The 12,649-nt window shown below is 37.2% G+C and overlaps 2 protein-coding genes across 3 annotated transcripts in view; one reads left to right on the top strand and one right to left on the bottom strand.

Moving 5' to 3' along the window:
• The window catches only part of LOC136255179 (collagen alpha-1(XXIII) chain-like), a 176,133-nt gene that overhangs the window by 128,049 nt on the left and 35,435 nt on the right, over positions 1 to 12,649 (bottom strand). The gene's annotated exons all lie outside the window — the stretch shown is intronic.
• The window catches only part of LOC136256342 (sushi domain-containing protein 2-like), a 37,940-nt gene that overhangs the window by 18,356 nt on the left and 6,935 nt on the right, over positions 1 to 12,649 (top strand). For both annotated transcript variants that reach the window (XM_066049277.1, XM_066049276.1), the window contains exons 4-7: positions 4,754 to 5,372; positions 6,007 to 6,242; positions 7,092 to 7,646; positions 8,991 to 9,239. In XM_066049277.1, coding sequence (XP_065905349.1) covers positions 4,754 to 5,372; positions 6,007 to 6,242; positions 7,092 to 7,646; positions 8,991 to 9,239 — 1,659 coding nt within the window. The remainder of the gene's footprint in view (positions 1 to 4,753; positions 5,373 to 6,006; positions 6,243 to 7,091; positions 7,647 to 8,990; positions 9,240 to 12,649) is intronic.

Genomic DNA, 12,649 nt, shown 5'->3' with positions numbered 1-12,649 from the left:
CAAGCATGTGGAATGTGCTAAGCTAGTACACAATTGGGATTCTCTACATTCATGTTGAATATGTATGTAGTTAAGAGACCCGGGAATGATGTGGGTGAGGTATACCAACAAAATTAATTACCAAGGCCATAGGCTGATCATGAGGTATTTAATTGTGAGTAACCGAGCCCGCATTGTCTGATGGCTCTAATTGATAAGATACTTCATTGGCATATTTTAGGTGCTTTAGAATTTTTCCTAAGCAAAAAACAACTTAATAAAAAAAGAGACTAGTGAGAGGAAGTGGCAAACTGTGGGTACTAGCATTGGGATTTACCCTTTGAGTTTATTTTGTCAGTGCTACACTATGACATTGGTATATCAAGTGCTATCAGCACCTACAATGATGCCTGTCTTGTTTAGAAAGTAAGCTAATAATAGTAAAGGCATTTTCATTTTTGGCTTTGCTGATTTTTGTTTGATGAATGTATCCAGAATGTAAACAACCGTGGGTTAGTAACGATTTAGTAATCCTACCACAGGTTGCTATTGCAGATAGTAACCTCAGACATTAAAGGAAATACTGTACTGCCTTTTAAACAATAGCTTACCTTAGGAATCACGGAGGTTTGAGATTGTCCAGCCAAAAATATCCCCAAAAAACCAGCTTCACAATACCATCCTGGAATCTTGACAGTATTGGTTACATATAGCCAAGCACAAAAGTGCCTTCAGCACGATCCTAAAAGTCTTCCAATAAATTGTTACAAAATTTTAACAACAATTTATTCAATAGAATTTTCTACTGATTAACTTCCTGCCTGATGCCTTCAGGCAAACGTAACTCGATAACGGTCAATTCACGGTAGCACGATGCATGGCTTCCCTACAGTGCATCTGTAAAAATGAGAATCATCCGTATTTTCCATGGTGACTGGATTGATTGCATGCAGAGACAATTTTAACACTGTTCTTCATTTTTAACGCTGTGTAACTGGCTGAACATAGCTGAAAGTGAAGCGTAATGACCACTGCACTTTTGAGACAGTAATTGATAGTTGGGGCATGCAAAACTTTGTATTTTTGTTGTGACTAGATTGATTGCAAAGGCACTTCTTCTACTGTTTTTTATTTGTAGCGCTGTGTAATTAGCTGAAAACGAAGCGTAATGGCCATTTGCACTTCAAAACAATAATTAATAGCTGAGGCATGTGTTCAGACGAAAACATTAACTCTGGCACCATCCTTTCTTTTGACACGGTATGCGTGGGTTCACAAGTCATAATAATGTTACAAAAAAAATAAACAAACAAGTAAAAGGAAAAATTAGGAATTTTAAGTTCGCTTTGGGATCATAGAAAAAAAAGTAGGGAAACCGAATTACGGATTAAATGTTCACTAGTATATCTGCAGGTGTAGGCAACCTCCCTTGTTCCCTACTTTTTTCTGTAATCCCTAATCGAACATAAAATTCCTAATTTTTCCTTACACTTATATACTTTGTTGTCATCAGTTACTGGAAATCAATGTTTTAGAATTCTGCAAACCATAATTAACCCTTACCTATTTTCCTTCCTTTGCTATCTTACTAGTTGAAGGGTGACTTGATTGTAGTTGAACTCCCTATTGGGTGACTTTTTGTTAGCTGAACTCTCTACATGATGACTTTATTGTAGATAAACGTTCTAATAGAGTGACTTATTGTGCAGCTGAATGTTCTATTAGGGTGACTGCACTATTAGAGTGTCTCTATCATGCTTGCTACACCTAGTTCACATTCATAGTGTATCTCAGTGGATTTTTATCTGAATGCTTGTAAACCACTGAAAGATCATTCTAAAATGATTTGTTTACCTCTCTTCTGATTTCAACTGATCCCGTTAACTAGTTTGCCTGGTAGGTGTGGCAAGTATTACTTTTTATTAATAAAACTCGATCATGTGCATTTTATATACTGTATGGTTGATGTTTTTGTTATAACTCCATAACTGCAGGGTTGGCAATGAAAAAATCGACCCCCTGTGGATTAACTTGTAATTCCGGGGTTGAAGCCTACCAATAGTCTAGTTTTAAATGGTGGGTCCGGCAGAGACCAATTGCCTTCCGTTTGGGATATAGTTGTGTCGTAAACTTTGACTGATTTTGGCTCATATTCATAAAAATGGCAGGAACATCTAGAATGTTGTCCAGTGCTTTTTTGGGTTATTGGGTGAGGTGCTCTACAAAATACACTTGCTTAAAAGGTGATTCGCTGTACTTCAATTTTTGCTAAAACAGCGTTTGATGGGTCTGCAATAAAAAACCAACCCATTGAAACTCACATAATGAAGTCTTAAGTTGGTTTACAAACTTCCAGGCACCTTTTTGGACCTTATTAGTGGAGTTTTATAGTGTTTGCGTGACAATGCAAGCTGATGCTCTTGCTCACGCTATGCCTAGAAACTTGCAGCATCCATTTCCACAAGAATACGTATCTGATTTCAATAATATAATGACCACCATGTAATGTACCATTCATGGAAACATTGAAGCACGCTAAACAACATTGCTGATACTGATGCCCATTTTTATTTAAAAACCTGAAAAATTGCAGAAAACTAAAATGCGCTACGGAAACAGCAAGCTAGAATCACCGTATTATTACCCTACGGTTTTGATGTAGAGTTGGGTAAGATTGATCACCCAGAGTTGGAGGAGAAATTATGAAGGTTGATTATTTCATTGCCAACCCTAATGACTGTTAGTGCGATTTCTTTCAAACCAAAAAGGTTTGCACTACAAAGGTTACTCCATGTACATCAAGACTGATTTTCAAGTCATTCCTTCAAAAGGTTTACCCTGTGGCCGTGACAAAAAATTGCTATCGAATATTTTGAAAATCGCGTATAACTCCCTTGTTCTTTATCCGATGTGTACGAAACTTGGACTGTAAACGTGCTTTATTATGTTCTTACTGCCCTCCAAATTTGAGGAACATCGACTAAAGCATGCACCAGTTATAGCAATTTATCTAAGTGTTGCAAAAAGAAGAATAAGAAGAAAAATACGAAGAAACTAAGATGAACTTTGAAAACGCATATCTCAGTGATGGCTTGGCGGATTCAGCTCAAATTTGACACTGGAGGTGCCCCACCCTGAGGGAATTACCACAGCAAAAATGGTTAATTTCCAGTCTGGTACTATCGAGCTACAGATGCATGAAAACGGCATTTTCCTTATTGCTGTAAAATACACACTTGTCTGTCACGTGCCCATAGTCTACTTGGCTGCACGACAGTGTCTTGATAATGCACAATACAGCTACAGTTTTATTGATCTCTTTAGTCAAACACAAGGACATGTCTTTGTGTCATGCTGAACAAAATAATAATGTAATTGCATTTTTGCTGGCTATAAACTTTATGCAAACACAGTCAAGCTGCAAAAGGGTGTAGCCTTTAAAAGCCTGGGTGAAAAATCAAAGGTGAAATAATGATGTTAATTCCTATAATGCACCTCTGGCTCTATATATTATTAAATTGTTTAACTTTAATAACATCACTGTAACTATTTCTTGACTGCCACCTTTAGATTTTTCACCCAGGCTTTGAAGGCCACACATTTTGCAGTTTTGCATGAAATTCACTTTTTTTTGTATTTACTGTAAATATGCCAAATCCAGCCATTAACTTACTTTGAGTCTTGTTTTTACATACTTCTTAACAACAGACAATTATGGAAGACAGAAGTTACAATAGTATTGTATTGTAGATTTTATATTACCTATTGTAGAACAGAGTGAGGACTTCTAATAGAGCAATTCTAGAATTTCCATTGATAGACTTTAAATATTGACTAGAAGTTTTATTTATTAAGTTGAGTCGAGCAGCTGACAATGTGGTTCAGTGGTTAAGGTTTTGGGAGTTAGGTATGGAGGTCCCTGGTTTGAGCTCTGGACAACTGTTGCTTTGACGTTTTCACAATTCTTGCTACACTGTGACTGTTCTATTAGAGTATTTGACACATGGAGATTTTACACCATCATGTTGTTATTTCGTGGTAATCTTGTATATTTTCACGTTATTTCCATAGGCGGTTTACCCTGCAGAAATGACAAAAAAACTGCCTTTTAATGCAAATAAATGTCCATAACTCTGTGAATGTTTATCAGATTCACACCAGACTTGGTACATGAATTCACCTCAAATATTTTCTTAATGGATGCCAAATTTCACAGCAAATAGACTACAGATTTGTGTTTTGTGTTGGGTTTTGTAAAGCGTGCAAATTAGACATTGCAAAAATAAAGAAGAAATTAAGTCTAACTTTGGGGGCTTTTATTCCATAAATGCATAAGGTAATTTTCTTTAAATTTGGTTTGCGGAGTGATGAAGGTGATGGGCAACTATGATGCACTTTACTGACTTTAGAGAAAAGACCATGGAGCTATGCATGCATGAAAATACATTTTGCTTTCAATATACTCATAATGTGTGGTGTGCCAGCTTTCTTGACTGCATGATATACTACACAGTACCATGTTTCTTGATACTCTTTGACTATATAGCCCAGCATACAAGTGTGCATTTAACAAAGAGAAAACTGTTGACTTCTGAAATTGCTTGGTCAAGATACTGGTCAGAAAATCCATCACTTACCCTAACTTGTTCTGTAAACTATGTAAGCAAGCTATGGTATGTATGCGATAAAATACATTGATCACATTTTAGAGTTATGTAATACATATTCAATAAGTTTAATCATGTGTTAATGAAAGCAATGAAATGTTTTATAGTGGTTGATGAAGATTCCACTGAGGTGATTTATGACAATATAACACTTTCAACTGGTGATGACATAATGATTCATTGGTCACCTGATTCAATATTTCCACAGTCTTTGAAAGAGCCTCTGTTTGGGGCAGAGACATTTAAAGTGGACATATCCTTGTATATGCTTGATTCTAATAATGAAAACTACAGCTTTGTAGCAAAACTAGCTTCAGATGTTACAAACACTGGCATGTACCAAGTAACAGTACAAGAACTAAGTATGATAGAAGATTATGCTGCTGGTGTGATTGGTGTAAGTCTCTCTGAGCAATTTGCTGGTCGAACTAAACGTGGCATTACTGATATAATAGATACAATAGTAAGAAATGCTATAAAATATGGTCCCATGCTGCTAATTGCAGAATATGTTGATCCACAATACACAAGATCAGCATGTGAATTGTGGGCACTTGCTGAGTCTGTGCGTGGTGACATTGGAAGCCAGATATTGAACAGAGTGCCTCCTTGCCCCCCAAATAGGGAACTAGCTTTAAAAGATGATAACTTTGACGAAGAAGGTTTCCTCTCTATCATTTTCCATACTTTTGCAGATTCCTGCTTCAAGCAAAGAGATTTCACCCCGTATGTAATTGTCATTAAGTTATTTATTGTGAAAATTGTGGTCAACAATTGTTGTAATACTTAATGATCATCTGTGTATTTGTCATGCATACATTCCTATGCATAAACTAAACTTCTTGTAGTATAGTGTGAAGATTTATGGACTGGCAACACAGGGGAAGTCTAGTAAATTTAGCTTGTAATCTGTAGCGTGTTGATAGCAATAATATCAATGTCTTTAACGTAGACAGTCTCTATCTGTTGCTAAAGTATTGTATAGTGTAGCTCAATCACTCACTCACTCACCACTCATTCACCACTCTCCCTCTCTCTCTCTCTCTCTCTCTCACACACACACACACACACACACACACACACACACGCACACGCACACGCACACGCACACAAACACACACACATTATAATTTATGTAATGCATGTGTTGACAGTATCTATACAATGCTAGTTGTATATACATATATGTAACAGGCTGGGGTGTCCCATTCCAGTGTAGAGGCTGGAACGCTACACCACACAGTTCTTCCTTGTATTATTCTTATAACACATCCCAAAATATACTACATGCATGCATGCAAGTACACTATATACACAGCTATGTTACTTATATTGCTTATTGTTATCATTCTCTTAATAGAGAAAACCAAGGCTCAGGACAACAATGCTGTTATGACAAACAAGGTGGTCTCCTGATTGGACCAGACTCTGGTGGAACTGTGGATTTGTACAGTAACAAGCTGCACTTTTGGAAGCACACGATTTTTGATGTTGCCCCATTTATTCTTTGTTGTAGAACTTTGAGAGCAAACTGCCAAGCATATTATGATAAACGACCTTCAGATGATGGAAGCAGATATAGTGCCAGGAGATGTGGTATGTACATTTGTGTATATGTTTTATAAGTATACAAATACTTGTATACACGCAAGGAGATTGCATTTGTGCCTCTCATGATACTTTTCAGCACCTGCACATGCCTAAACATCTAAGATTCTGTACAGTATATCTAAGCTTTTATTTAATTTTACAAACTGTGTTATGATCATAGTCTTGCAAAACTTGTTGTTTGCAAATTTCAATGCTGAACCATGTGTGCATGTGTGACTATGCATTAGTGGATCCAGACATTAGAAGGAATTCCACTCTGAGGCACAGCGCGTGAAAATAAAAATCGTTAACAACTTGATTGCTTTCCTTACCATTCCAGATATGTTTGAAGCTTTAACTGTTTGACAGTACAGTGGAACCTCTCTTATCCAGGCAGTCTGGTACATACTACTGTCTGTATCTCAGAAATATCCATAACTAATAATTGCATGCTAATATGCTAAAGTGACTAACTTAAAATACATTTATTATTAGTAATGCTGTTACTGCTATCAGTTAGTGCTATGCAGTTTAGAGGGCAGAGAGGGAAGTCACTACAGCGCATTCTACAAGCCACATGACTAAGAGGTGCCCAATCTGGATAAGAGAGATTCCACTGTATTACCATACTGTTTGATAAAGTGAGATAAATCACATAGCTATAACCATATGGGAAAAGGCCTTTAACATAAATGTGTATAATATTGATAATGTGTTTATTTTAAATTGTATTATATACATGCATGTACCTAACAGTTTCTTCTGATGCTATACATACAACTCATTTACGTACAAACACATCTGCATGTACGCAGTGCTCAGCATGCATTTATATGAGTTCTAATGATTATGCAGCTAGAGCTTCTGGGGATCCACATATCATAACACTGGATGGTCTGAAGTATACTTTTAATGGGAGAGGAGAATTTGTATTAATAGAGCACGTTGATGATGTATTTGAGCTACAAGGAAGGATGGTGAACTTAATTGGTCAACAAATGATTTCAGCAACTGTTTTCTCAGCTGTAGTCGGCAAGCAAAATGATTCTGATGCTGTACAGTTTGATATAAATCAACAATTTAATGGTATTGATGTGATTGTTGGAGGTGAACTTATTGATATGGAGGGATTGTATGAGATATCTTTCAGCAATGTTAAAGTGTTTAACTTGGGCAGAAATGCATATGCTGCAAGATTTTCTTCTGGCTGCTTCATACAAGTTAAAGAAGAAAATGGCTTCATATCTGTTCTGACTGTTGCTCTACCAGACAGCTTCAAAGGCTATACCAGAGGATTAATGGGAAACTACAATGGTGATATGACAGATGACTTGGTGGCAAGAAATTCTACTAGTCCTCTACATCACAATGCATCATTATATGATATTCACTATCAGTTTGGAATCACATGTGAGATGATTTAAAAGCATTTAAGTGAAGTGCATTCGATATATGTACAAATACAATGTACCAATACACCATAAACTAATTATTTTCTGCTATGTGTAGTTTACTCTCCCCATTAACATACAAGAATAGATCAATAGTTGTTGTTCTTATAACCTGTACACACTTCACTAATTTGTCAGAGAAAGGCCATACCCCTTTCTAGTGGACTGCTATTCGTCTATTTTGTTGGGTGTTTCCTCTACCCAACAACAAATGGGAAAGTGGTTTGGCCATGGAAAGACAATCCTTACAAAATACAAAAGTCCTGCTGTTCCTTGACGATTTACGTTTAAGATACTATGGCAGTTTCTGTGTATAATGTTACAAATTGTGCTATCCAGTACAAAATAGATTGTAACAAGATATTGACATGATCAAAGGCCATTATGATGCCCTTTAAATATATAATAAATAAATAAAATTAATAGAAAAGTATAGACTTGAAGTGATTAATGTGGTGAATAATGAAAAGTACCATATAAGCAGAAATTTTGGTTAGCAGAATATTTGTGGTATCTTAATAATTTGCATTTGGTGAGAGTTTAATTTGACCAAATACATGTCTAATGAAGTGGAGTCACATATGATAGCAAATTGTGTAGCTAGCTATGTGGCTTATCATTTACAAAGATGCATAGGTGCTTACCTGGTGAAACAGAGTTCAATCCATAGCCAGGAAATGAAGTGCTTGGGAACATTCTCCGTGCAAGCATGATCTCTGCTTAGTCTCAAGTAGCCAGACCACATTTTTTTCTTTGTGTGTGGCAGGAAAATGTTCTTTTCCCACCCACGCACAAAAAGGTAGTGGTCGCGAGACTAATCTCTGCTGCATCCAGCAAAAGAGTAGGACGCAATATTTCAGACAATCATAGAATTGTTTGATTAACCGCAGGATGAGGTTCAGTACATCTAGATACAGCACCTTGCTTCTTACTTGATATCTCATGCTTATTCAGTTGGTTAAAATACTAATAGTAAATAATTTGGCAATTTTGTAAGTGTCCGCCAATTGCCAATTTTAATTCTACACCTAAATTTATGCTCATACAGTACAGAAATCAGTGTAATATTTTGACTGTACATGAGTATTTTTTACATCAATGAATACATGGAGTTGTTTTATTGTGTAAAGGATCACTAAGCTATATATATATATACAACCAATTTAAATTGTATTATTAGTTACAGACTTAATTTATAAAAGCTATATCAACTATGCTTGAAATTTAGTGGTTTGTATTGTGTATTGCCACCACAAAGTATATACATTGTGCATATATATAAGTATGGGCTGTTTCTATTTAGGGTACACCAGCAACACTAGCTCTCTGTTTACTTATAACAAAAGAATTGGACAAAATTGGGAATCTTTCTATGACCCGGACTATGTACCACTATTTTCATTCAACACAAATGATCCGGTGTTAGAGTCAGTCTGTGACAATGATATGTTTTGTATGTTTGACGTTGCTTCTACTGGGAATACAGAGATTGGTTTATCTACATTAAACAGCAGTAAAGAGTATGAAGTGCTCCTTGAGCTGTCTTATCCAAGTATGTATGTAATATATATATATATATATATATATTTTGTCATTAATTAATGCATTGCTCACTTCGTTGTGCCCTAATGCATACACTGTAAAATTTTCATAGTGGTACAATAGCTAGTACAGCTGCGCATGCAGGGCTGCAGGTGTAGATGACTTCCCCTTTTCATTGATTTTTATTTCTATGATCCCTACTCAAAATTTAATGTAAAATTTTTCATTTTTCCTTGTACACTTGTTTGTTTACTTTTCATAATAATGCATATCTATTACTGGTGAATCAGTGCATACCGCATCAAAGGAACCAGATGCATTATAAAATTTAATTGCATGACTGAACATAAGAAGTGACCATTTTGCTTTGTTCTCAGCTGCACGAGTGTTTGAACAATGCATAATGTGTGGATTGTAATCTGGCCTGCCTACAAAGCCTAAGTATGCAGAGCACTAAGCAACTTCATACTGGAGGTTTCCAAATCTTTTCATCCATGTGCTCATCTATCACATGAAATTTAAAATTCCTGTAACATATCATGAGACAAGTATGATTGAGTGAAACACTGACAAACAAGTGTAAAATTAATCAACAAGTGACTTGGTTGAATCACAAAAGTTGGTCTGGTTCAACTGTCACATTGGTAAAAGGCAGCTAGGAAGTGATGTAGTTGATCACATTTTTTGCTTTGTGTTTTACAGACATGTTGCAAAGATTTGAAAATCCCCAGTAGTCTCAAAAGAAGGGATAGAAAGTATTCCATAGTACTTTTATTTCATCAGAGAATGGAATGGAATGATTTTTGCTATATGCAATGTTCAAACACACATACAATTAACTGTATGTTTCACCCGTTATACAACACTAAAAGCAAAGAACAGTACGAGAAATTCAATCCATTCACTACAGAAATTATGAGTAAATATGCACTTTCACCTATCAATTACTGAAATGCAAAGTGATCATTCTGTTTCAGTTATAGCTATGTTCCACCCATTATGCAGCTTTACAAACAAAGAACAGTACAAATAGCACCTGTGCAATTAATCCAGTCATACTAAGCAAATTAAAGTAATGAAGTCATGATTGTTAATCACAAGTCAACACCTATGTGGTAACGGAGAAAGAAATGGGACACAAAAAGGAGGGAAAAGGTAAGTCAATGATGTATACATTTTAGCCGCTGCGGTTGGTGATAAAGAATGTCTTAGGCCAAAGCTACATTGAAAAGTGAAGAAATCTAACTCATAGCCTTAACCATTACTTGGTTGAAAGCATCCATTAACTGCAGTAGTTAGTTAGTTAATCAACTAGTAAACAGAAAATTCTGTTACATAATTTTTTTTGAAATTTCATATAATGTTTTTGAAAGGGTTTGGGGTTGCTCTGAGGACATTATGGGCTTGATTGTATATGCCTAATCAATGCTGCAAAGCTGTCAGAAGGAAGATGTGAGGCTTTTTTGTGTGATATGTTTGGGCAAGAAAGCCCAAACCTCCATTTACTACTATACAGCACTACCGTACATGCCATCCTTATCTTTTTATCAATGTTTAATGTTTAGTTACGCTACCACTCACCTATTTACGTGCTCTGTTCCTCGGATCTTCATTCTTCACCTCCAGCAATCCATTGATTGAGGAGGGGGTTTGGTAAGTGCCAGGGGCCTCATCTGCCATGGTATATGGCCTAGGCAAGGTTATGTAATTCCAGCGGGGCCAAAGTAGGAAGTACTTTTGGTTTATTGATGCTTGGGTAATGAAAGAGTTTAGAGCAGAGAAGCGTCTCTGTCCTAAACTCTTTACAATAGAGGCAAACGGGAGAACCTAGTGGATAAGGCAGATATCCTAAGTGAGGCTCCCTGGCTGTCTCAGACTCCTCTAAGGAGAATGGACGAACTGCTTATAGCAGTAGTAGGTGATGTGTTGACCTGCGGGTCACCACTAATTTGTGTCACGTGGCTTTAGCCAGATTGTGACAGCATCAACACCTGTGCGCTGGTGCCAGATTGTGCTAGTGATCTGGTTGGGAGAGCGTCTCCTGGTAGTGATCTGGATGGGAGAGCGTCTCCGGCTAGCAATCTGGTTGGGAGAGCATTTCTAGTTGGCAGTTTGAATGGGAGAGCGTCTCCTAATAATGATCTGGATGGGAGAGCATCTTCAGCTAGTAATCTGGTTGGGAGAGCGTCTCCTGGTAGTGATCTGGATGGGAGAGCGTCTCCGGCTAGCAATCTGGTTGGGAGAGCATCTCTAGTTGGCAGTTTGAATGGGAGAGCGTCTCCTAATAATGATCTGGATGGGAGAGCATCTTCAGCTAGTAATCTGGTTGGGAGAGCGTCTCCCGATACTGATCTGGATGGGAGAGGCAAGCAGCTGTTAGCAACCCAATTTCCTGATGGCACTCTGAACTGGAGGGGCTTATCTGTGACTGCAGGCAGGATAAAAGAGCATCTCTCCTGACAAAGATTTGAACTGCGAGCATCCCTCAATAGCAATCTCTACTTGTGGTAGCAGCTGGCACGGTGAAGGAATCTAGGCTGGCACAGTGAAGGAATCCAGTCAGACCTACAGCTGAATAACTCGCAACAAAATGCATATGATAGTACAGTCTTTCATGTAAATGTTTAGAGTACAACAAAAACAACAACAACATTATGTGTCTACTTAGCTTGCTCCACTGCTTACCAGGGCTGAGCGATACTACCGTTTTAGCGATATATCGCGATGTTTTGAAAGTATCGATATCGCAATATTTTGTTATTAACTATCGTGATACCATGCCTGTACATTACTGTCATTAAAAATCCATTTGTTATGCAGTACTAGGCTAAGAATTCTTGTAAATGATAAAGTCCACCCATCTGGTTTCCCCTGCAGAGAGGTGTGAACACCATAACAACCTCAAAGCATGTGTTACAATAACTGTTACTGTAAACAAGGATGATAGTGGCTAGTTTGTTATCACCTATAAGGACTTCCTGCAGGAATGCTGAGCAATAAGCTATGTAGCACCAGCTATGATTGACTTATTGGTAAGTATGTGAACTATTCAGTATCGTGAATAGTGGCTTTAGTATCGATCGTGATACCAAAATGGCAGTATCACTCAGCCCTACTGCTTACACTACATATGTATGTAAGTACCACTATTGACAATGGGATACTGACTAGAATTTTTAACTGCCAACATACCATGCCAATTAACATAGAGTACCTGTGTGTAGTGAAGTTTGTGAACTGTTCAGTGGGTAGGGACAGGGTGGGAAGATTTGTTACAACAGGTATGAATTACTGCCAACGTATTCTGCTCACTTTGTTGCGTATGCGTTGTTCTTATTAGAGCCCACTGTTGCATGCTAATATTTTGGGTACTTGCGCAGCCTACGCTTCACAACATTAACTGTGTTTAATAACTTAAAC

The sequence above is a fragment of the Dysidea avara genome, chromosome 5, assembly GCF_963678975.1.
Source record: "Dysidea avara chromosome 5, odDysAvar1.4, whole genome shotgun sequence".
NCBI classification, from domain to species: domain Eukaryota; kingdom Metazoa; phylum Porifera; class Demospongiae; order Dictyoceratida; family Dysideidae; genus Dysidea; species Dysidea avara.
Note: the sequence above shows the minus strand (reverse complement) of the source record. Positions and strands in the feature narration are given on the sequence as shown.